At 44.6% G+C, this 26,154-nt stretch overlaps 1 protein-coding gene across 4 annotated transcripts; it reads right to left on the bottom strand.

The window, feature by feature from the left end:
- Window positions 1-393: 393 nt before the first annotated feature.
- Window positions 394-26,154, bottom strand: mfge8b (milk fat globule EGF and factor V/VIII domain containing b). Of its 4 annotated transcripts, none has more exons than XM_086149166.1 (11): window positions 25,956-26,154; window positions 16,243-16,365; window positions 16,024-16,155; window positions 14,691-14,723; window positions 8,681-8,794; window positions 8,369-8,550; window positions 7,310-7,465; window positions 5,809-5,953; window positions 3,769-3,953; window positions 3,529-3,684; window positions 394-2,457 (listed from the first exon to the last, which is right to left on the bottom strand). In XM_086149166.1, the coding sequence occupies exons 1-11, from the start codon at window positions 26,023-26,025 to the stop codon at window positions 2,314-2,316; spliced, it is 1,440 nt and encodes a 479-aa protein (XP_086005292.1). In that variant the 5' UTR covers window positions 26,026-26,154; the 3' UTR covers window positions 394-2,313. The 4 variants fall into 4 exon arrangements, with proteins under 4 accessions (XP_086005292.1, XP_086005291.1, XP_086005294.1 ...); XM_086149165.1 differs by having other exon boundaries at window positions 3,769-3,971; window positions 25,956-26,152; XM_086149168.1 differs by lacking the exon at window positions 14,691-14,723.

A 26,154-nucleotide genomic window follows, 5' to 3' on the forward strand; every position in this document is an offset into this window, starting at 1 on the left:
ACATCAAAGTGCCATCATAAGTGAAAACCGTGTGACGGGGTGAGATTTGGGTTTGGTGTGTTGATGTTGCCTTCGGGAGCAGATGTCGTGACCTGAGACGCCGGTCAGATTGATAAAAAAGCGCCCATCTCCAAGCCAGACGCCTGAACGCGGTCTGATATGCAAGTTCCGCGGTCTTCCTGTACAAGATGAACGCGAGGGGTCTTAAGAGAATCGACCTAAAACAGCCTGTACAAAGATGATACGATTAAACTATTCACCCACGATGAGCGTCGGGGTTTTTTTTTAATTTTTTTTTTATCTTTTCTAAATGAACCACCATCACATGTTGACAATGTACTTCACTGACACTTAGAATTTTCCTAAAACACCTCGAATGTGCTGGAGATTCAGCTAAATCTATGTTTTATAAAAAGCAAGTAAGTGCATCTTCTCGTTCTCACTCCGCAGCGCAAGTTTTGATGCTCAACCTCCTTTCAGTAGGGACGGGCAAGAAATCTGGACGTCCGACATTCACGGTCACCTGGACGATAGTTTAGGCTTGAGCTTTTTTTTTTTTTTTAAGACGTTTTTAACTTTTTCCCTAATTCGGTTGATTGTTTTACAAAAATCCTGAGAAGTCAGTGTTTGCTCTGCCGTTGAGACAATCTGTAAATCCGTATGGTGGCAATAGATGACCTGAAAACGACTGTATTACGACAAGAGTGTTGGGACAGTGATCAAAATTATGTTTTTAAAGTGTCCATTTTAAAATATAATGAGAATTATCAATGCTGGAAAACATCTGGAGAAGTCAAGCGACTTGTCCTTCATCGCCCGCCCTACTGTTCATTCAGTGAGAGGCTCCTCACATGTTGACCTCTGACCTTTCAGCTGCGACAGATGTTTCTGCGTATCCTTAGCCTAGAGACGAGTGACCTCGCTCTGCAGACTCGACTCGGTGCGGAGCTGGCGTGTTCGCGCCGGTCTACCGACGGACACGCAACCTGAGGGGTTTTTGGCACGACGCAAACCCAAAACCTGCGGTGACGCGGCCAAAAATCACCTCAGAGAGTCAAAACGAGACACAGCTGCTGGTCAAAGTGATGCGGTTCCCCTTCAGAGCGATGGATTTTGTGGAAATCAGGCTTTAAACGCGGCTGCTATGTGAATGTGAACGCTTCGCTGACATCCGAGCCCCAAAATCACCGAGCTGAGGGTTCGAGCAAAAGCACGACAATACTGAAAATACTTCCCGTCATAGCCGGACCACTGTTTTTGCAAAACAAATAGTAAAGTAGCCTCAAAATTAACGTTTTGTCTTTGTTCACGTTCACATCTCCGTTAACTTGGTGCTAAATATGTACTTCAGTAGTACATCCACTCTGTACTGGTCATTATAAATCATCTATTATTCCCTCATTCTCTATTTTTATTCCATAACTAAGAGGCCAGTAATTAATTACTTTCTCAATAACATCCTTATAACGAATTTGGAAACAGTCAAGGCTCCGTCAGGAACCTTTGTGAAGCAAACAACATGCCTTTTAGCACTGGAATTATTTACAATTAAAAAGTAAACGAATTTGTTTTATATCCTACTCATAATTTGTGATGTACAATGGACATTTTTTCATGAAATGCTACTGAGGGAGAGTAATTATGCATATAATAATTTAAACACGATTTATTTATTTATTTATTTAATTTTTTACAGTAAAAGTCTTAATTACTGACCTATTAGTTTTGGAATAAAACCATGAGCTGCTGTTGTGCATATAAATAAATGGCCTGGTTGGGGGAGGAGGGGGGGATAACGTGCATATAAATTGTGTTCAAACTTTTTTTTTTTTTTTGAAAAGAATTCCCAAAGGATCAATTCACAGACCAAATATCGCGGTTTCCCATAGTAACCCAATGTGTGTGTGTGTGTGTGTGTGTGTGTGTGTGCGCGCGATGCTGTCAATCAAGAGAGAAGCTGCAATGTGAAGCTTATATACATCACCAGCTGTGGGGTCTCGGAGGTCTGACGTTCCAGGTGGGGCCGATCCGGGTTCGGAGTCCAGACAGCAGCAGAACCCGTCACCTTTGACCCCCGGCGGGAGGGCCGGGGCCGGGACTCCGCCTCGGAGCCGATCACACACACCTGGTTTGGGTGCGGCGTAGGGGTGACCTGAAGGGTTCTGGTGCTGGGGGTGGGGGTGGTGGTGCTGCCGCAGCTACGCCGGTGTTTCGTTGCCCCCCCGGGGCCGAGCAAGGCAGTGCATGTGTGGCTCAGGAGGAGGAGGAGGAGGGAAGGGGTCCGCGGGGGGGGAAGAGGGTCCGGGGGAAGGGCTACTCGTCGCAGCCTAGCAGCTCCACGCGCAGCGTGATGCGCTCGTGCCACTCCCACGGCAGGATGCGCACGTATCGGCTGAAGAACGGCGGCTCGAAGATGTTCTTTTTATGGACGTTGTTGTCGCTGTTGCCAGGGAAGACCTGGACAGAAGGGGAGACGCCGGTCAGAACACTTTTTAAACATCGCTAAATAAAAAGATCCACGATTCAAGACTGTGGACTTGACGTGCACTGTTTTGAGGGACGACGCTCGAGAACGTCGAAGTATTCCGAGAGAAAAAAAAAAAAGCAGTATTTATGACTCGAATCCAGAATCCCCGGGGTTTGGGAGCATTTATGGTCGAAACAATGTGTGCAGATCGTTTATTCAACTTTTATAACACCGAAGCTCTGGCTGTCCATAGTTTTCACGTGTGTGTTCTGGCAGCAGGTCGGACATATTATTACAGTGTGAATACACCTATGAACACAGAGGAAAAACATAAAACTGTTAGGAGTTTCTCGACCTCAGACCACAGCTGAGACGGTTTCGATATTTTTACACCCAGCTAAAGCTGAGAGGCCTACATTATCCCTCGCAGGGAACCTGAGTCCGCTTAAAACCCAGCAAAGTTAGCGCAGTTTAAAAAGAGAATCAGCGACACAAACTCTGTACTGGGGATTATGATGTAGAATTTAAATATATATATATATATATATATATATATATATATACATATAGGCAATTTGTAAGAGGACTTTCCGATAAATCACGGTAATCCTGCTGAATGTGGATTTGGTTTTATTGATCGGACCTTGGCGTCCCTAATAAACCGGAGTCGCTTTAATATAGAAGGTCAAAGCAGCCTGGAATTAATTACTGTTGTGAACATCTGGAGTGTGGAGGCCGTGGATGGACAGCTGGATATTGTGATTTATATAAATCTGGATTTAAGCGAACCGGCGTGAGGGACTGACGGAGGGCAGGGAGGGACTTGCGTGTCACACATTCCACCCAGAACCATCTTTCCTCAAACTCCAGATGATTAGACCTTCTCACACCTGATCAGAGGACATCTTCTTAATTCGTATTTCATCCTCCTCGTGCTCTGAATTCATTCTTCACCACTGAGTTGGAAATTCCGTTCGACGGATATCACGTTTTTTTTTTTGCACGGCGCTCCATCGCAGCTCAAAGAACAGCTAAAGGCTTCTGCGCCGAGCCGGACTGACCCGGTCTGCCCTCGTGGTCTCGTCTTTCACGACGGTCCAGAACCTCCCGTCGTCGCTGTGGGCCACTTTGAAGGCGGTGAGGAACTGGACGGAGCCGAAATCCTTGGCCCCCTGGGTGATGATGCCCGTGATCTTCTTGGGGGACTGCAGGTCGATCTGAAGGGAAGGGCCTGGCGTCAATAAGGGGAAGGAACGGATACTGCGGGCGCGGCGGCGCGGCGCGGCGCGGCGTCCTCCCACCTGCAGCCACTCGGATCGGTTGTTGGTGGCGGCGGTCCAGGCGTTGGTCTTGCCCTGCTTGTCCAGGCGGGCGTAGTGGGGATGCCAGGTGAAGGCCTCGATGCCCCAGGTGCGGAAGGTGCTGGAGGCGCTGATCTGGCGGTCGGACACCAGGCGCGACTTCATGCCCATCGGCTCCGAGCAACCTGAGGTGTTTGAATACACTGTGAAGGCGAGACCAGGAGGCGGAACGCCATGGCGGGCGGGCGGAGAAAGAGAAAGAGAGAAAGTATGATAGGCGAGGGATGGGCAGGAAGCCGAGCAGCAAACAGACACGGCGATGAAGACGACGGTGGCGTGGAGAACGAGGGGAGCGGACGTCCTCGGCAGGGAAAAGATGCGCGAGGTTACTCGGCGCCCACGGCCATGCAAGAGTCGACGTGGTTAAAAACGAGGGGCGGTCGAGACGGAAGCGCAAACAGTAGAGTATTTTCCCCCCCAATAATCGATCTATAAAGGTTTGAATATAGAACTGAATTTATTGATCAACATTGTGCGCTTGGATGTGAACGATCACGTGAGCGATAAATGTTTTTGGAGGATTTTCGCTCATTTCAGGCCATTTCTACCCGGTCGGAATATTTCAAGAGGGAGTTTCTTCGCGGCTTTTCGGCACCTCTGACTTCAATACGACGCCTCGATGACTAACTGCCAATTTCCTCGGATCATTTTTCCTTCTTCCGCTCCAAAACAAATCACAAGAGTTGACCACATTGTCGATCAAAGATTTGTTATTCACGCACTTTTTCCGTGCGAGCTTTAGGTTTCAAATCAGCTGGAGCTGATATTAAAAAGGAGGATATTGCCGCCCATATCCCACAATCTGCTCTTGGTGGAGTTTGCATTATTGGTCAACATGAATTACTGGTCTCCAGCGTTTACAAGTGTCATCCCTTCATCTCTGAATGTGATGACAAGACAAGAGTTTATAGAATGTCTCCCGGAGCTGGTGTGGAGGACGACGACATTGCGAATGGACAAAAGGAGCATGCAAGCTGTGATGATGAGTGAGAACAAAAGAGGGCACAAATGAGCCGTGCACAGAGAGGAGCATGAGCGGGCAGATACGGGGAATAATGCGAGTCGGACATTCAGCGACGGGCTGGACATCGGCGGCGTCTGGGATGAATGACGAGTCTAAACAACCTCCTCGGGAGAGACGTACCTCCGAGCCTCTCATCAAAGTGAGCTAGAGTAGCTGAATTGCATTGTTTTTTTATTATTACCCAATACTTTTTGGTGACTAAAATACTTAAATGTTCTCAGTTCTACTACCTCAGTGGTGGAACAAACTTCCAGAAGCAACAAGACTAGCATCATCTCTCTCAACCTTCAAGAAACAGGTAAAAACTGTTCTCTTTCAGGACTTTTTACTGCGCTGATGCCCAAGATCAGGTTAGGCAGCAAGTTAGGCTATGCAGTGTGTGTGTGTGTGTGTGTATACGTTTGTGTATGTCTTTGTCCCAAAAAAAAAAAAAAAAAAACTCACGAACCCAAGCTTACTGTTCTGTATATTTCGTGTGCATCGTGTATTTACAAGTGTATTTGCAGCCCCTATGTCCTCTATTGTAAGTCGCTTTGGATAAAAGTGTCTGCCAAATGTAATGTAATGTAAATGACAGAAAAAAAGGTGGTAAATATGGTGATTTTTTTTTTAAATTTCACTTATTTATCAATTTTAAATTAACCCTCACGGTAAACAAAACTATATTCGGTGATGTCGGGTGTAAGGGAACACATTTCCCAGTCGGGATGTGATGCATGTCGCAACAATGTAAAACAGCATCATATGGTTTCGATTTGGCGGTTTGGGAGGATCGACTTGGAGCGAATCCACGGGACGTTTCCGGCCGATGAGATCAATTACGGAGAGGGAAATAATTCCGGAACCGTGGAGGCCGGATTCTCCACCGGGGCGTGGGGGAGGGAACTCGTTTCCGTTTTCTCGGGCCAAAATCGCCTCACGTGCGAAACACACGGCGGGCGGGCTGGGGTTTTTACCGTTGAGCTCGCAGCCGACCAGCTCCAGACGCAGAGTGCAGGCCTTGCGGCAAACCACCGGGATGATGCGGAAGTACTGGGCGATGATGGGGGGGTCGAACAGGTTGGTCTTGGTGCCGTCGTTGTCAACGTTTCCCACAAAAACCTGAGGGAAGGAAGGGACGGGTTAGTTCCTGCTCTCGGAAAACCGCGCCGGTGAAGAATTTTGTTTTCGATTGGAAGAAAGCGACGGCGATACCTCGATTCCAGTTCGATCGATTCCAAGCGAGTACGTGACTCAATCTGCTCTGCTATCAAAATGGAAAATTCCCCATTGAAATGGACTTAACCACTGATCTGTTCCAGACCCACGCTTCTGTCACATGTGCTTTATAAATAACAAATAATGTATGAAAAAATAATATATAATGATGGAAATGCACAGAAATAAACTGGTTTTATTAAGTGTATTTACCGTGAAGATCGGACAAAGATGCCGATGGAGTTAACTTACCGGCTACACGCTTACTGCTACGATGTGTTGCTAAATACAACTTGCACGCTTTGCTACACTTTGTCTAAACGGAGTAAATGCCGCTCCTCTTTTTAAAACCATCATTTGAATGACTCATCCGTTGATGTTCCTGCCGTCTGCGGCACCAAATCCCCGTCCATGTCCACTGCCTTCTCACGGACGATGCTCTTGCTCACGGTATCTTCTCCATCTCTTCCATGATTCCCACTGGACTACCAAGTAACGGAGGCACTTCCAACTGTTTCTAAAAACCATTTCACGGACGACGGCGGCCACGTTGGCATCCGACATGCATCCTGCTGGCTTCTAACTCGGTTCCCGGCTTGTATCACAAAGCGAAAAGCAAATTATCTCACTGAGCGGTAGCTCATATCTTTGAAAACTCGTCTGTTGATGCTCTGGTAAGTCAGGGTTCCGCTGCACTACAGCCTCCTTTCAGCCAAAGATTGACTTCCTCTGTGAGAACATGTTTCCCCACTGGTCTTTTCCCCTGAAACTCCATGGTTTTTTTTTTTTTTTAAATAATCACTTTCTTAAGGACGTCATCCTGGATGATGAGATTGGTATGTTGTCTATTATTTTATTTCTTTCAATTTCTCAATAATATTTGTCTTGAACCAGTTTCCTGATATGTTTCTTTTCATTTTCCACCTGATCGGAGGTTTTACAGATGAAATTATATCAGGATCTAATTTTATATGGATCTTTAAAGCCCACATAACTGGCTTTACACAGCAGTCGTCTTCGGCTGGATGCCTCTTTTAAACACCCCAGAAGTGAGTTAAAAGCAAAACGTGTCAGGGGGAAAATCCGACGGGCTTGCATGGCAGCGCCCTCTACTGGCCGACCTCTGCTTGTCGGAGGAGGCCACTAGAGGGACGCAAACACACACGCGTGAAGGTGTGTGTGTGTGTGGACACGCTGACAGCGACGATGAATCACGGTAAATCGGGGGCGGTTGCGGATTTGCGCATCGTGTGGCCTTACGTGGTCCCTCCTCTGTCCGTCCAGCCTGTACACGGTGAACGTCTTGCCGTCCAGACTGGAGGCCACTTTGAAGGCCTTGATGAATTCGGCGGTTCCGATGCGACTGGCGCCCTGCGTCACGATGCCCGTGAAACGCATCTTCCTCTGCATGTTGATCTGGAGAAAAGGAGCCGTATTGGTCAAGAATGAACTTCTCTCCAGAAATGACGGAACCGGCAGGTTGTGTAGAAAATGGAAACTTCTGTGAAACACAGACTCCACCGGAGAGCAAAACAGTTTCAGAAAGCCATGAAAAACGGTTTGTTTTATATATTTTCACTTTAGCAAAGTCCAAGAAGCCCTGCAGAGGCTTCTACCTCTGAGCTAATTTATGTTTCCACCCTCGGCTTTGTTTATTTTATTCTATTAATTTATGCTCTCGTTAAGAATTTGAGCATATTTGTTTAGAAAATTGAATTTCACACTGTCCTTGGAGTCATGAATCAAAGTTTCATTGCAATTTCTGTTTTTGACAAAGATTGTCATATAATTTGACGGGTTGTTTTTAAAATTATGGGAGTAAAATGCCATGAATAATTAGGCAACCAGTCACCTTTTTAAAATCAGCAAACCTTCAACTTGAAAAAATATATATTAACTTTGTAAATTCTTCGTAAAGTCTAAATAACAAGGAATGACCTAAAAGCGAACGCTGTTCTTACGGCAGCATATTAGCATGGCAGTACAAAAAAAAACCAGAGAAAATACGTGAAATTTAAAAACAAAAACATTAATGAAAATCACTAATCTAAAGACGTGGGTCCTAAAGGTCACGTCCCGAGTTATTACTTTACTCAAAAGTGGAAAGGAGCGACTTAATAACGATGGAGACATTAGTATTGCCGTACCGCATCATATATGGTGATTATACTTTGATATCAAAAGACGATTTCCCAATATGGTGATTATTTTTTCAGGGGTGTACTATAGCTGGTGTCACAATATCAAGACAAATTTTATTTGGGGGGGGGGGGGGGACAGTTTTGCACATCTATCTCTACGCAGATTCAAATCCCTGACCTCTATCCAGGGGTTCTTGTCGTGCGTGGCGGCACTCCAGGCGTTGACCAATCCCTTGAGGTGAAGGCGGGCGAGCTCCGGGCCCCAGCGCTGCAGCCCCAGCATGGTGTATCGCACCGACGAGGCGGAGATCTGGGACTCGGCGATGCCCCCTCCCTCCATGCCCAGCAGAGAGATGCATCCTGCCAGAACAGACGCGAGGAGCCGAAACTTCAGGGAAGCGTGGCGCCGCTTTGCTCATTGGGCTAACAGCGGCTGGGATTTATTGAATACTAGAAATAAGTTGAGGGATGTGGGAGGGTGCGGACTTACGCAGTTGGCAATGTTTGCCCACATACGGGGACGGACAGTGACACTTGAAATCCCCGTCCAGATCCCTGCAGGTGCCGCCGTTCTCACACGGCTGCCCGGCGCAGTCGTTGACATCTGCACAGGTAGATAGCATGGTTAGCGCCGCTAGTCGAACGCGAATCGCTCGCAGCTCCGTGGTTGTTAGAGGAGCGGATCACGGTCGGACAGGCGTTAGTGGATTTCAATGGAAGGATTTACACGTATGTTAGTTAAAGCCATGCTGACAGGACTGGAGCTGCAGCGGAGGAGAGGGAGTCAGTTCGCATTTTGACGGTTTAAAAACGTCGACTCACAGACGAGGAACGGTTAAAGACGACTAGTTAATGAGAACCAGATGATCTTAAAATGTTCGGCGTGTGGATCGTGGAGTGTCATCAAAATGTCAGACGCGTTAAAACTTCACGACTCGGCTCTGAATCACAGCGGATTTGTCTCAAATGAGTCAACTTTCAGGAGAGCCACGCCAGCGGACTTCTGCATCATCCCCTCTGTAGTTCTTTAAGCCGTCTCAGGATGTCGCCCTCCCCCTGCGCCGAGCCAAACCCGCTGGAACCCCGACTCATTCCTCTCTGTGTGACTAAACCGGCTGTAAACACAAACACACGAGGAACGGATTAGAAGACGGCCCGACGTCGCACGTGACGGCTCGCGGGGAAAAAAAAAAAAAAAGGGGAATTACAGTCGGTCGGCCTGCGCATCTTGGGTGTATCCGCGACGGATGCGTGCGAACGTCTCGGACGAGCAGACGCTTTCACGCCGACGGTAACAAACGGCTTCGTGTCCGAACCCGCGGGTGTGGGAATTTCAATCTGATACGTTCTGACATCTTCTAGCAGCGGTGATATATTTGAAACGCGGTGCGACAGGTGCTTCCAAAGAAACGCAAAAGGTCATTAGAAAATGAAATAGAAGTTAAAAGTTGCGCACAAATACCTATTTGGGCCCTTTAAATTAGGAATGCGCTAAACTTCTCTCAACGGTTTGGATGCAACATGACATAGATTGAAAAACTCAAGCTGGATGAACATAATTTGAGTTCAGTTTGTGATATTTGGACCGCTTTCGGTTCGAGGTCAGTTCGGATCCTCATCGGTCAGGTCGTCAAATCAGATGGGGGTGGAGACATGGCCCGGTAACCGTTAACAGACGGGCGGAAAGCGCGGCAGCTGGCGGCCCCGAGCGGTAAGAGGATTGGGCTTCGGCGGGACCGGGGTTTGGGCCGCCTCGGGCTCTAATCCATTTATCTGACATGAGGCGTTGGCGGGCGAAAGGGCCGGACGGGCCCGGGAGGAACACGCCATCCCGGAGACAGACACGGCTCAGGGAGGATGGCTGCCGGCCTTGTTATCGGTTCGTCTGGAGCTGGAAGGTAAATGGCCGAGGTCAGCCGTCCAGGCCGGGGATGTACGGACCGGAAGGAGGGTAAAGACACGAGGCCGCGACTCGTCTCGCAGATCAGATGGGTGTTACTTCCTCAGTAGGTCGCTGCGGAGACGCGCTCGGCCCGCTGTTTTTTTTTTTGTTTTTTTTTAAAAAAAAAAAAACATCGGTGGCTCTGATTTCAGACTTCCGCATTGGCGGGGAAAAAAGCTTTTGGTATGAAAATGAGCAGTCTAAATGGTTTGGACTTCATTTAATGTAGTGCACTTTGTGCTATTATCCTTAACAATGTCAGAAAATTTGCAAAAAATAACCTTAAAAAGGGAGCAGGAAGTACCTTAAATGCAACACAAAAATCCCATAAAAAACATTAGCCAATATGCATATTACAAAAAAAGCATTTTTTTTTGTTTTTTTTTTTCCCTATTTTTACAAGCCCCTCTGGTTCCTATCAGTACGTTGTCATAAATACAGCACGAATAATGCCAAACCAAATTTGACATGATCCGCATGATAAAATACAGCCGCTATGTCATGAGTTCAAACCGCCAGTGTTCTGCCTTTGATTCAGTCGGCACCTTCGGATACGTCGCACAAACTGGGTTTAAATCATTAATATAAATGTTCAGTTTAAGGATGCAGCACATATGCATTGCTGGTATTCACAGAGCAGGTTAAGTGAAGCATCTGTGTTATTTTCTCAATTCAAATTAAAAATCATGTCTTGTTGCTGGAGCTGACTGTTTCTGCTGACCAATGCGCAGGATAGTGGTTTAAATCAACTCCTCCTGGCCTGAAATTATGTCTCCTATACATTTCACAAGACCAAGTGGCGAGAAATGCCTAAAAAAACAGAAAGGTCTTGCACATATGTCCGCAGGGGTGAGGACCCTTTCAATTCCAAACACTAAATCCAGCCTGTGCCAGATGCAGACAGGAAGAATCACTCGCTACTTCCCACAAATGTCAACGTAAAATTAGAAAATCACTCCGCTCCGTTGCCATGGTGCAGGAACGCGGGAGCCGCTCCGAAGGCAATGTGATTGCGGCGTCAAGCCGAGGCGGCAAGTAGAAAAATGACCCGGCGGCTGGAGAGATTCCAGATGTACGAGGCGGCAGGGACGGTGGAGGCCGGACCGGCCGCGGCCCCCCCAGGAGGCACCAGCCCGACCCAGAATAGCAGCCGCGCGCCCATTTCCAGGGTGCCACATAATATGGTTTAAAAGCTCGAAGCGGCGTTTTAAGTGCACCGCTTAAATAGATCAAGGCGAGGAGACAGAGGATCCTGCGCGCGGCTAAACGGTAGCTGTGGCTTCTCTCTCGTCCAATTCTGAATTTTAAAACGGACACTTGAACGCACACGTCCTGCAAAAAGCTTGTGTTTTTTAGACTATATACCGTAATTTCCAGACTATTGAGCGCACCGCAATATAAGCCGCACCGGCTAGCCGATCGCTATCTCGGGCTTCCTCCTGCGCGCTAAAACCGTCAAAGTCGTCTTCTTCGGCGTCAAAGTTGAACGGACTCAGAATTTCACGGTCATTTCATCGGTCCGATGTGACGAGGATAAATGTTTTAGCGGCGTGAAGCTCGTTAGCGTCCCCCACCCAAAAAAGTCCATACATTAGCCGCATCGTTGTTTACGGGAAAAAAGTCGCGGCTTATCGTCCAGGAAATGACGGTATTTGCCTTTGACATAAAATGTTTGAATTTCTGACCCACTGATTTTTGCCTGTTTATGTCACATTATTTTTACTAAAACAAATTAGCATAAATGGTCCAAATGCAAAGCAACCAAACGACCGGTTGTCCCGTCGTGTCACGTTTGTTTTTCTGTGTCGTTGCTGGTGTTTGTGTCCACCTCCGAGTCAAAACAAACAGCAGCTGCTCGTGTGGCTTCTTATACGGTTGTGATTGGAGCTAAGCCGCTTTGGGGGAATCTGATAGGCCGATCTGGCTTGTCTCACCTCGAGACTTTTGTAAACCTTGAAACTAACACCCGGCTTACTTCGATCCATGACAGCGCAAACACACACGCATGGATTAGGCAATGACATTCAGAAATAAGACCATTGAGAAGTCCATTTTTTTCATTTTAATCATGATGAAAATACGATTTTAGCCGTGAAAAATCACGCAAAAGTCAATCGATATTTTAAAAGTTTGAGGAAAGCATTTTTTTGATTACCGATTGGGCTATCGTCCTTTATCTGCGTCATTATCTGTTGCCGTTTTCTCTCTTATCACGACTCCCGTTCTGTTTAACTACAGATAGACCAGAAAAGCAAAGACAGATTGGCTCCATCATGTTCTCTGCAGAGTCCTCGTCCTGGGATAAGATGAAAACTCTCCTAAAAACTACCCAAAGAAGATCACGCCGCTTACGCTCATCCTTCAAAGACTTGAAGGGGCTAATATCTGCGCTAATCTGTTGCCTACAGTGTCTGAATCCCAGATTTAGACCCAGTGGGCTGTGGAAAAAAAAAACAGACTTTCTTTGCCTCGGTTTCCATCCATCTGCTTTGGCCCGCAATGAAGCAAACAGCTATTGCCATTTCTCTCTCATTCACATGAATCTGTGGAGCTGACACACACACACACACACACACACGGATTCTCTCCTCCTTGTAGGACAGTGTGACAGGACGGTTAGACATGCTGCAGTCAGGCCTGGATAGTTGTGACATTGTAAGGAGGGCAGACTTAACGCGGCGTTTCCGCCTCCGTGTTCAGTTTCGCCCGGCAACAGTCGCAGCACTGACGTTGCGAGCGCTCAGCGCCACTTTCTGTTGGCTAGACACGACGAACTGTGTGTGTGTGTGTGTGTAACACGCTGTATATGAGAGCATGAGGCGGTGTGTGAGGTTGATCATGTGGGATGCGATGTAGCAATCTAGTAAAAAGGATATTTCTGCTCCCTCTGTGATTCTCAGATCATGTCACCTACGATATCAGCAAGAAATTATCTAAATGTTAGCAACGGCAAATATAATACGCAAGAAAAGACCAAATAATCCGCTCGAAATGATCTAGATGTCAGAAAGAGAATTCTGAAAAGAATGTGCAAATAACCACAAAAACTGCCACCTTTTCTCTTAATATCACCAAGCAAAAATTAACAGCATTAAAAAAAAAAAAAATTATATATATTCGAGCCGAAGTCAGGTAAGCAATGCGTCAGCGTATCTAAATACTTGTGTTTGGAGCATCTGACTTATCACTATGAGTGAAAATACAGATATAAAATGTGTCCGATGTGACATTTTTCAAGTTATTACACATTTTAAAAAAAAAAGGCAAATCATTTTTCTAAATATTGAAATTTTTAAGTTTTCTTCGGCATCAGCCAGCACCGCAACAACATATCATTTAACATCTGGCCTCCATTTGTCAACACCCACATTAGCGCTGGTGTGGTGTCGGGTTTGAGCCAATCCCTCCCGTCACCATCCTGGCTAGAAAGCTATAAACTGGGCCGCAGAGCAATTCTGGATGTGGGTAAATCTTCGCCGTGACAATCATCTCAAAGGGCACCGTCAGGCCAGCTGACAGGACACCATTTTTATTTTATTTTTTTCAAACAGCATGTCCAGCTGTTTTACACACACACACTGTAAGCATTTTATATATATTTGAATTTTTTTATAATGGCTGTCATTTAAACGTGGAGAGGGTTATAACCCATCCTGGACAATCTTATATCAGAACATTCGAAATCACGTGATACAATATCAAAGTCTACGCGTCGCAAACACGGAAGGAGAATCTGCCCACAGCACTTTCAGTTATTAAAGAAACACATATTTTTGATGATCTCTGCAATTGTTTTCTAAATGGGAAGCAACATTTGACTGAATCTTATTAACATCCAGCCCATTGTTGGTAATTTCTTAACATATTTTTAAGCACTTTCTACCTGAAACTTGAAGGATTTAATTTCACTACATTTTTATGTTATTTCTTTATGTTTTTGTTAGTTTCTTGCAAATGTTTATATCATTTCTTACTGGATTTTATATTTCTATGGGATAGTTATAACAACCCATACTTTTTCCAGGCAATTTTCACTGTCAAAATGCAGGGCATCAAAACCATGTATCAAACACCCACCAATATTGAAAGGAAATAATTCGATGATATAACTAGTATCACAGAAAGACGATATTCAGTATGTTTACGTTTGCCACGCACGGCTCCAATTTGGCTATTTATGGTTTTATCCGAAGCCCTTTTGGATCACAGTATCAACTGAAGGATCATAAAATATCTGAAACCTCAAACGGAATATATAAATATTCCCTGATACTTGAGTCTGAGGGATGAGACCGACATCAGCCGCTGACATGATCTCACCCCTACTGTTGGTACTGGCCTTGACACAGAAACCAGGGGAGATAATGCTGATCTAGGCAATTCCGTGTGTGTGTGTGTGTGTGTGTGTGTGCGTGTGTGTGTGCGTGAAATTCCTCTGATTCAGCTTGGAGTCAGGAGAATAGGGATCACCTAGTTCCTAGTTTCAAGAAGACAGAGAGACAAGAGCCCGACAAGACACCCAAACCCTGATTTCACAAAGTTCTACTTTTCTTGTTACCTTTAAGCAAACTTAAGTCTGCCCCGGGTGTACCTGGGATTAAAAAAAAAACAACAAAAAAAAAAAACATAGGATCAAGCACAAAACACACATTGCTTTCCTCTCTTTCAAGATAAACTATTCCTGTCGAACGAGGCCTTCGTGCACATGTGTCCTCTGTTATTCGCGCGCCCTCTCATGCAAACAGTAGCCATCTGTGTCTGTTTGTGGGCCGGAGGAGCTCGGAGGGGAAGGCGCTCACGTGCTCCCCACGGTTGCTGCCTCTATGTGGCCGACCCCGGATAAACCCACCTGAGCTGAGTGATGTGTGAACGCAACTTGCGTAAGGACGGCAGCTGTGTGTGTGTGTGCGTGTGTGTGGCGACTGATAAACAAAGACCTCAAAGGATGTAAACACTATCTGTGCAGGAAAGGAGGACTCCAGGCGGCATGTGAAGGCTCGATTTAAAATCGACCGCACTCTTTTTTTTTTTTATTTTATTTTTTTTTTATAAATTTGGCATAAGAGGACGCCACTTGGCATTTTGAAATACTGACTATTTTCCAACATCCACTCAGCTCACCTCCTCATTTAATGTTTAGCCGCTGTTGACGAATCAGAACTGAACTGAAAAATCACTCATTTTGATGCAATAAAAAAAATAAAAAATTACCTGGAGATTTAAAAAAAAAAAACTGAATATTTGTGGATAATCTTCTCTTGAAGTGGTTAAGAACTACGTTAGGACTTTGCAGAAGGTGTTCTTTTAAAGAATATTTCAATAATTTCAAAAGATTTTTCAGGTGGTTTCTACACTGCTAAAAAAAAAATAAAGGGAACACTAAAATAACACATCCGAGATCTGAATGAATGAAATATTCTTATTAAATACATTGTTCTTTACATAGTTGAATGTGCAGACAACAAAATCACACAAAAATTATCAATGGAAATCAGATTTATGGATTTGGAGTCACACTCAAAATGAAAGTGGAAAAACACACGACAGGCTGATCCGACGTTGATGTAATGTCCTTAAAACAAGTCAAAATGAATCTTTCTAAGTGGACAGTTTGATTTCACAGAAGGGTGATTGACTTGGCGTTACATTGGGTTGTTTAAGTGTTCCCTTTATTTTTTTGAGCAGTATATTTTTCCATGCTGGATTTAAAAAGGTTCCCCTTTTATTTTCAAAACCTAATTCCTGCTCGTTCTTACTAATTGAGCTTATTTTCAAAAGGCGACAACCCCAATAAGTTGGTAACGTGACATCGTTTGGAAATAAACTGGTGAATCTGCAAACTAAAATTGCAAATTAAACTGCAAATTAAAATTAAAAGAAAAACAACTCACTGTTCTGGCAATGGACTCCGTCAAAACCTGGCTGACATTTGCAGACGTACTCGCTGAAGACGTCACCTCGGCGGGACTGGCCCACCGCCTCGCAGACGCCGTCATTTTTGCAAGGGTTGGGGTTGCAAGGGCCTTAAAAAAAAAGGACAAAATTATTTACGTTTTTGACCTCGCGGTCTATACGGACTGCGATTTTGTCCAGGAAGACGTTGAATTTACCGGTCTCAGTCTCATTGCAGGTTTCTCCAGAGAAGCCATCGGTGCAGATACAAATGAACGGAGCTCCTGTCCCGGTAACGCAGGTGCCGCCATTACTGCACACATTCACCTTACAGTAATCACCTGCAGAAGGAGACGTCATTTTAAACACAAATCCAGACAACAACAAAACAAAATTACAGTTGGGCTACATTCATGTGTTGTCGACTCCAGTGGACGCAGGCGTTCCCGCTCCCCGCCAAGCAACAGCTGATAGTTCTAGGTGACGCTCTGCTCAATGACGGCGTGACTCATGGACGTCGCCGTGCCCTTTTGGAACCAGGTACAGCGGTTGACGTCTATTAGTTACGCGATAAGCGGGGTGTGCATCACACTTGCATCGTCAACAATTTCGTGTCTTTGGACGAGAACAAGATTTGTCCGCGCGAAGCTGCGAGGGGTAACGACAAATGCCGCAGGGATTTTCAAAAATAAAAGCAACCAATTCGTAAAACTGACTGATCGCTTCAGATGGGTGTATTGTTACAACCCTACTATTTAAAGTTTTCACTAGATTATACCCCATTATGCAGCCAATAATGGTAAGTTTTTCACTAGAATATGCAGCCTATAATTGTTATAGTGATAGTTCATAGAAACAAATTGACTTCAAATCAGCTTTTTTTTTTTTTTAAATGAAGAAAACTTTAATAAAAGTTTAAAATCTTACTGTTCACTCTTTCAACAACAGCTACGGTTCAAACATCTACTCTAATCTTCTGAAATTCCAGGTTGTTCCAGGCTTCAGCAGCTACGACCGGCTGAGCTCTACCTGTGCTCGTTTACGTCCGACCCATTTCAGACGTTTTTTGGGTTGTTTTTTTTTTTTTTTGCAGTCCTTAGCAATATTTGGATAGTTTTACTTTCTATGGGATTCTGCTGTTGCGAGGCAGGAATTGACCGCAGCAGGTTTGGCTGTGACGGTCCAAACAGCTGACTAATCATCACCACAACAGCAAACACAATAGAAATGCTGGAGGCTTCCACCGGGATCCCTGCTGGCAGACCTGAACTTTACAATCTGGCGGCTGTCTGGGCTGGTCGGGGAGTCAGGGTGGCCAAGAGGCCGATGGAAGCTTCAAAAACACGGATGGATCCAAGAATGACAACTATGTTTAGAAAACAATGAAAGCCAAAAACAGGAGGCGCAACTTTATCGCGCAGCACAAGGATCCCCTATTTCCCAGCGCGCGTGCTGTACTTGGCAATATGGACGGTTTCCATTCAGCCGTGGTCTTAAACCTACGATGCGAAAGGAGTACATAAATCAGAGCGCTCTGGTGCCCGAGGCGGGCTTCATCACACTTATCATTTAGATAATTGTCCAGGAAATTGAGGTCGGACCCCGAGTGTGAAATTGGGGGTTGACGCAGCACGGCGTCTGAGATCCAGGCTAAAAATGAACAAGGACCCCGTTCTCGGTTGGGTACTTCTTCCCACCTTAAGAAAGAGCAGACTCGTGGGAAAAGATTGTTGGTTTTTTTTTTTTAGAAATATACAATAAAGGAATGTAATTTGCGCACGTTGCCACGAGGCCGAGAGGCTTCAGAGGGCATTATAGAGACGTCAGCCCCGTCGCCTGAACGCTCCTCTCCTTTTTTTAAGCCGGCACCGCACGAGTCTTTTCTTATTCTTTAAAAACACTCAGCGCTGCGAGCGCTTTCAGCTCATTCAAGGTCTAACATTGGCCCGCACCACAAAGACGGCTGCAGAACTGTGGTCTCCGGGGTAAAAGAATTAAACTAGACGACTAAATCAGATTCTGACATACTGTAATTTGTGGACTCAGCAGTTGCATTTTAAAGCTGTAGAAAGCATAGAGCGAAACCATTTATTGATCGCAAAAAAAAAAAAAAAACACGGGGTAGATTTCCACTCCTTTGGAATCCAAGAAGTTATCCGGTTTTGGCATGTTACCTCTTAGGCTGTCTGTCCGAAGGACATCTAGAATAATTATCGCTGTTTTGCCAGATTCGGGGGTCCTTGGAGTGCCTTGGTATCTCATAAGTGAAGGTTTGAGCAGCGAGCCCGGCTGGCACTGCCAACGTAGCCTTATCCAAAAGTGGATTCCTGTTTATCTTCAGGAAGGAACAATCCTCCCCAACTCCCCGGAGGAAATCAAAGCACTGGCCACTGGAAGTAATAACAATGTTAACCCGGTCGTCCTTGATATGACTGAATACGTCCAATGTTTTAAAAAAAAAAACAAAAAAAAAAAACAAACAAACACTGGCCCGATGAAGATTTGGATTGAGACCAGCTCATTGGATTCAACTGTCTCTTTAATGCTTGTAATTGATCCTTGCTTTAGGGGAATTTAGACAGGAGAAGAATTAGTCAAGGTGGTCAACCCCAATAGACTGTAGAAATTCGCCAATGCATTAGTTGGGGGGGGGATAAGACTCAAATTGAAAAGAAGGGTTAGGAGCCCACATCAACATTCATGGTATGACGAGTCATGAGCTGAGGAACCAAAATAATGCAAGAATTGAAGAAATGCTTGCGGCTTCCGTCCCACGTGATAAATGTCCCTCGTCAGCATCAGGGGAAACCAGAAGCCGGATCTTACACATCTTGCGTGGACGGCTGGGACACAAATTCTGTTACAGATTTATGGATTTCATGGTGAATACGTGGCCACTGTTTCAGTTCAGTTTTTGAAGAAATGCTATAGTTTCGAGTGCTGCGTCCATAGTATTAAATAATTAGACTACCAATGGGTGATATGGAGAGACAGAGTTTGGCTGACATGATGCAGAGTAGGAAAATGTTTTTCCTTATTCAAAAAAATATTTAAATTAAGATCAAATCAATCTGAACGCTGCCACGTTCATAATTTTACACCTTTCCACTACAGATGGAAATTAGCTATGAGCTATAATCTGGTACAAACATCTCTGCCTCTGTGCTTAATGTATTTGTACACTGTCCTAATAAACTTCTAAACAAACAAACAAACAAACAAGAATTTAAATGAAGGTGAAACTCAAGGTTTATGTATCGGATTTGTGATGTTTGAAATTTACTTTCACGCCGACTCTTCCTACATCTTCACCCCTGTAGTGATCTCCCAACCCCGCTTATGTCGATTATTAAAGAGACGCGTAGTGACGACGCAAATTCGAGCACCAACCTACACAAAGTCCTACTTGAGTCTCCCAGCAGCGACAGATCGGGAAGTTATGTGGGGTTGTGTTTGGCAGGATAAGCCATTTCCACAGGGCATTGTGCTTTTCTCATTCCTTATGAGTCATGGTCTGTGCCTTTTCTATGCTGCCGCTGGACAAAAAGGAAAAAAAAAAAAAAAAAAAAAACCAGACCAAAAACACGGAGCAGTTACAGGCATCACCACGTAATGACTTATTCACCTTGCCAATAACAACCGCTAACAAGGAGAGAGAATGTGAGTCTGCAAAACTTATAACGTCGGACGAGAACGGGGGCAGAATAATTAATTGTAAAAGCACAGGGTGTCAAACATCCTGAGAGACGTCCTTTTGCGCCCGTCGAAATATTATATCTGTTCGTCCCGGTATGTGATGAGAGCAGTTGCTGACCTGAATACGGCTCTGCGAAAAAAAAAAAAAAAAAAAAAAGGGGGACAAAAAAATTCTTTCCTTAGATGTTTCCAGGAGTGTCACGCAGGAAGAAGCAGCCGAAAGTTCAGCTACTGCTCCAACTCAACATTTTCTTCCGCCGGTGTCCTAGGAAACTGTTTTGTAAAGCAAAGAAGATGCTACGGTACAGGAGGAACAGGCGTCAACTGTAACCAGAACTTCCTCTTGAGCTGCCGTCTGTCAGTGGATCAAATCGACCAAAATCATCAGCAAAGAGACAAGGACAACAAGGTTGACTGGAGAAATGGAAAAGATTTTTGCAGAAAACATGGAAGATATTAAGTAGGAAATATCATCATGACTGACATCGGTTTAAAGATTTGAAAACAAGGAGCAAATGTCACACAAGATGCCAGTGATGTCAGACTGCTACGCCCTCAAACTCACTGTAATGGATAAGAATTAATGGACTCAAAAGCACTTCTGCGGTCTGTCCTCCCAACGGGACGCAATATGTAATTCAAGTGCAGCCTATGAGTTGAATCCATTGAAAGAAATGTCGTTGGGAATAAATTTATCCAACATTATGGGTCAGAAAGGGACGATCTTCTTGTCCCGTCTACATTTTGGTTCTGGCCGCAAAGCGGCTATCCAATCAGCTGCGGCCATGACTGTTTCACACCCACTTACATGTATGTACTTAGATTTGAGTTTTTATAAGTGTGCTTACAAAAACGATGTCAAGTTCTTACCTGGCAACGGTTTGTTGACAGATAAAAAAAAGGGAAATTGACACATTGTGACATTTTTAATGTATCTGCTATATCATTAAGAGGTGAACCCTGGAATCGCCCGTCCGGGGGGCAAACAGATAATATCAACGGTTTGGGAAAATTGAAAAGAAGAAAAAAAGAAAGAAAGGAAAAGCCCCAGTTCTACTTGTGAAACTGAACATGCTTCACCAATTAGGCCCGTCGGGAGGCTGCACCCTTCCAGAGAGGCCCGAGATACGACGCAGGCCGTGAAACACTTCTCATTTCACTGTGGAGTTATCAGAAAGGACGAGCGCAAAATCCAACGGTGTCTAAACACACGGGAATATCAAAACACAGAGAGACGGAGCTGGCCTGACTTGAGTGATGGTTTCGTTTATGTGTGTGTGTATACACACATATATATCTCTATCTCTGTGTAGTTGCATCAGTGCTTATTTCTAATAGGTCCCGAGGCCCGGTCCGGCTGTGCCCTCCGCTCTGGCACGCCGAAGCGTATAGGCTGGCAGGCGCAGCAGGAACTCAGTGTTCCAGAAAACTGTGGGCAGAGCCTGTGTCTAACTCAATGCTGCGCAAAAACACACGACTGTGATATCATGATAACCTCAACACACAGCGTCGTCATTTTTACGCAACATCTCGGACCAAATTCATTTCACTATTTGTCTTGGCGGCGTTCAAGAAAAACCATAAAATGAACTGAACTAAGAGACAACAGAAGAAAGGCGAGATTTTTAAACAAAGGAAAATCTTGTATGACAGTTATAAACATGTGTGTGATCCCATTAAGACAATATTGGATATATTGAGAATTTAAATATCTCCTGGCCACACTCACACACACTTGGAAAAGCTGTTGGGGATGGTGGTGCCCAGAGACCTAATGATGTGCGCCTGATGAATTAAATTTCTGGAGACGGGAAAAGCAACCCTGGCGGTGTGTGTCTGTGTGTGTGTGTGTGCAGCAAAAAATTCATCAAGCCCACTGGATCCTTAAATAACCTCAGCCATATAAAACAAGGACTCAGCTGCAGGTTAGCTTCCTGTGATCAGACCAGGACAGCCATCTGCTGGTACTCCAAATATAATAATAACAATTAAAAATGAGGGCCGGCTGCTAAAAGAGCGTCGCTCGCAATTAGTAAAAACCACAAACGTTGCTCCCAGGTGCTGCGCCTGAAACCTAGTGAAGAAATGCCACGCAGCAAGAGGGATGGATGCCAATAATTTATTAATGATATGATAATACAGATAACTTGCTGTAAACATTTCTCGCTGACGGATTTTGCGGCTGAAAACGCGACGTTTCGGCTGCGCTAAAGCTCAAATGACGGCGCATACATTATTAAACACGGCAGATTGGAAAGTGGGCTGACGAGCGCTAATAAAAGTTCCCCAGATTAGAAAATACTCCATATTGCGATGAAATATTGATTGGGGAAGCGATTCAAAATTGAAATGGGGGAAAAGAGAGCCTGCAGTGTCCTGGGGGATTTGGTGGGAATATAAGGTCACGGGTGTTCCAGAAGACCCCCAGCAACTCTGAGCTAACTCACTGCAAGCTCTACTTTTGACAAATAATATCACTTTTATAGTGATATTTATATCACTTTTAATATCACCAAACAGACTAAATCATCCTGCCTGATCCATTCTTTGAGGGACGCTCTGAAACACTTACTCCCATCCTGTCGAAAATATGATGGCAGTCATTGATTTGTACGTAACAGTTGCGGTTTGATTAATATTTATCATTTGTGCCAGAACACGATTGATGATGGTCTGAAAGATTGAGCAAAAAGGTTTGAATATTTCTTGGTTTTGCATGAAAACAAGGGAAATGACAGCAAAGAAAAAGTAAAAAGGGTATAGTACTTTTGTTATTTTTAAGCTGCTGGTTCAGACTCATTGTTCAACTACCATTTGGTCTCAGCAGCTGAATCTACTGCTCTTTATTGACTCTGCGGTTGTTATTTCACTTTTGTTTCTTCCAGCTGTCATTTTAACTCTGCCCATCTCCACGACGTTCAACATCAATTACATTTATGGACTCCGGGAACAGTCATTTGGATGTACAGGGTACATTTACGGATCGCAATTATTTATATGTTAAATAACTCTGAGATAGGATTTTACAATTACATGAAAATGGATCCCTTTCGGTGGACTGGCTATTGATCAGCAATCCCATTCAATAAGATGGAAGACAGAATAAGACGTGGTCGAGAATCTCGGTATTGACTCTAATTACCGGCGGTCATTCGGAAATATCTAGTTGGGCATACAATTACTGCATTATTCACATTAGCCCCTCGACATTGTCAAATGCCATTTCTTTCAACTAAAAACCAGCAGGTATGCACCTGCCAACATTTACAAAATGCATACAGTGCTCATATGCGCCCTCACACTCACACGCCAGGCGTCTAGCTATATTTAGCCGTCTTAAGTGTGTTGTCGCTGTTTATACGAGAGGGGACTGTCGAAGCCTGACACACTAAACCGTTCTCCGCTTGTGTTCCTTTGAGCGGCGGACAGAGACGACCTGCCGAATCCAGCTCAGTCAGGTAAAACTCTTACCCCCCTGACCTGGGAGTGTTTTGTACGGCGCGGCCGCCGCTTCCCCCCGCCTTCCCTTGAGCCGTATTGCGGGCGGGTCACTGACATGCCTGTGCTGGCGGACGCGTCCGGAAAAAAGTGACTCAACAGTGCGGTCAGCGGAGCCGCACCTACCCCAGCAAGTCCAGCTCCCTCGGGAATAAACATGCTCTCATCGCACTGGACACTTGTCAACAATGGGGTTTTACCAGTTGTGATAAAAACCAAGATTTATGGTTCGGTGTTGACACTATGACGGTATGCTTGATTTTTTTTTAAATCATCTCATTATTTATTTTTCAATTCTCAGTGGGGAAAGGAGTTGTTCAAATGTTGATGTAAATAGAACACCATGTAACTGTGGTTTTTTCTTGTGGATTTTCTTTCTATTTGGAAAATCTGGATCCATAACTCTATGGCCTTGATACGGAAAAACACGATTACCTGCTAGAAATAGAAAAGTAGAAAACTATCATGAAAATAAGCAACCAGTCAGGCAGAAATATCAAAAACATGTCTATATATCAGAGTTAAATAACTTGAAAATTATCTTTAAAAAAACGATCAAAAAATTGAAAGAAAAATTACTAATCCCCAAGAGATAAACAGAGAAATGCTGTGGATTAACTGCAAGACATTACCTGCAACCTGTGGAATTCAAACAACACTTTAATTACTCAACTTCTTTGTGGGTTCTTCATGTGCTGATCCAAAACAGAAGTGAGGTTAAAACAAGCACCATGGAAACAAGCATGTACACTTTTTTTCCCCAGATCACCCAGCCCTTTACTCTAGGCCAGGCTTACAAGAACTTGAAGCTCTAATATTCACCTGGTATTGAGTGCAAGTCTGTATTGGTGCCAAACACAAGCTCTTCCTGGAGTTTAAGCCAGCACTCTCCGAGAAGGTATTCAGACATTTGCCCGGAAATTCCACCCTTATTCATTCTACAGAAACTGAAATTAATACAGCCAAGTCCGACAACCGTTGTGAGATTAAGCCAAACTTTGAACTGATGTCTTCCTGGCCACAATATTTCATGCACACTCCACCGGCGCGGAACAATGTGTGCCAATACTGCTGGACACTTGAAAAGCACAAATGTCAGAAAACCAAAACCGAAGCAACAATCCTGCGTGAATAAAAGGCTAATGATTCTGATGCCTGTCTCCCCAGGGATTTATGGCATAAAAATGAAGTGCTTTAAATATATATATCACTTGAAGCAATAACAGCACTCCTGTCACAGTCATGCTCAATTACTGTCAAATTCATTTAATTATGTAACCGCCATTTATAATGTTCATGGGTGAGTATTTCCTCCCCATCCACAGATGTGTAAGTAGCACAGCATACCAAGTGTAGTGCAGCATATCCAAACAACCCAGTACACTAACAGTATAATCCTTGTATTTCAATCTTTTTTTAATTTGTTGCATTACTCTGTTTTGATTTTTTTTTTTTTTGTTTATAAGAGGTAATGCAGAATTTTTTCCATTTGCACATCTGTGTACCGTGATATTCTGAATGAACATTCGCCTGAAAATGCGCTTTCGAACTGACTTGCAAGGATAAGGTCAAAGGTTGACATCGGAATTCAAATCAATCCAGACGTTCGACCAGCGGACGTGCACGGGACTGTCCACATCCACGGATAATATTGTGAATGCTTCAACAATTTCCTTCGGGATAAATAAAGTTGTTCTCATCTCATCTCTTGCCTCTGCGTGTGATGAAAAACGCTGCACACTCATACAGGAAATTAAAACCATCATGATAATGTGGGGGGAATAATAGGTTATCCTTGTTGTGAAACATGTACTTTGCCTCTTTTTGCTGTGTAAGTAAATCGATGTGTGCTATTGGCATGACATTCCAGGTGTGAGGTATGAACTGACAAATATGTGTGCATGATCTTAGTCGCCATGTTTCTCGAAAAAGCTTGTCTATAAAACCAATCTGTGTGCAGTCTGCAAGGAGACTGCACCCTATTTGATTGAACAGAGAAGACTGAGCTCCGATTCTGGTTGCAGATGACTTCCGATCGCTGCTTATCGTTGTCGAAGACTTATTGTTGCCTTGCTTCCTCACACTTAAGACTTCTACCTCTACTTGGCGGACATGTGATGGGTCCACCCTGATTTGCGAGCAGAGAGGAGGAGGAGGAATCAGGCCATTTGAGCTTTTTGTCCACCGGTCTAAATGGGTTCCAAGCATATAAACCCAAACAAAGACTAACGCCATTGGCATTAGGTTAACACTGTGCGTGTATGTAGGGGCGGGTAGAATGTACATGCTTTTAAAAAGGGGCATTATAAACAAAACTGCCCTCAGGTACCACTCCTGACATCAACATGCATAAAAAACATGTTATCTCAGTAAGAAATCATTGTTCCTGGAGAGGATGATGGACCTTGAACGCAACACGAAATCAAGTTGCTGTTTAACAGCGCTCATCACTTCCGGTCATTAATCAAAGACAGGACCAAGTTGTGACGCCGCGTCAACAAAAAGGTCCCCGTTATTCCGTCGGTACCAAAGTAAATTGGCGGTACCTCTTTCCCCCTAGCATGGAGAAGTGAGAAGTAAACAATTTTAAAAAATTGGAAAAGAAAAATAACGGCAACTTCACCGTCAAACCGGCAACTTAATATGTGACAGCCGCGGCGGAGCGATACGATAGTAGGACATTATTAACTACGAGGGGACGGTTTAAACTGTCAACAGATAACAAAAGGCAACTTACCTTTAACTCCAAGCACAAGACAGGCAGCCAAAAGTTGTAACCACAGGAAAACGAGCGTCTTTTCCTTCATTTTCCACCACTGTTCTCCTTTACTTCAGTGCCAGAGAGGTTGACCGGGACGGTGAATCGGTGCGACCGTGCGGCTCGGGGGAGCAGCTTGTTGTGAAGCGGTGGAGGGAGAGGGGAAAAAAAAAAAAGT

The sequence above is a fragment of the Fistularia commersonii genome, chromosome 7 (assembly GCF_037954325.1).
Source record: "Fistularia commersonii isolate RoL2024-O1a breed Wild chromosome 7, RoL_Fcom_v1.0, whole genome shotgun sequence".
Taxonomy (NCBI): Eukaryota; Metazoa; Chordata; class Actinopteri; order Syngnathiformes; family Fistulariidae; genus Fistularia; species Fistularia commersonii.

Excerpts from the sequence above, each read along its gene's own strand:
- mfge8b (XM_086149165.1), bottom strand. The coding sequence starts at position 26,025 with ATGAAGGAAAAGACGCTCGTTTTCCTGTGGTTACAACTTTTGGCTGCC. Across the intron at positions 3,972-5,808 it reads GGTCGGCTGCGAGCTCAACG|TGTATTCAAACACCTCAGGT; the intron begins GTAAAAACCCCA and ends TCGCCTTCACAG. Across the intron at positions 3,685-3,768 it reads ACCGATCCGAGTGGCTGCAG|ATCGACCTGCAGTCCCCCAA; the intron begins GTGGGAGGACGC and ends CCTTCCCTTCAG.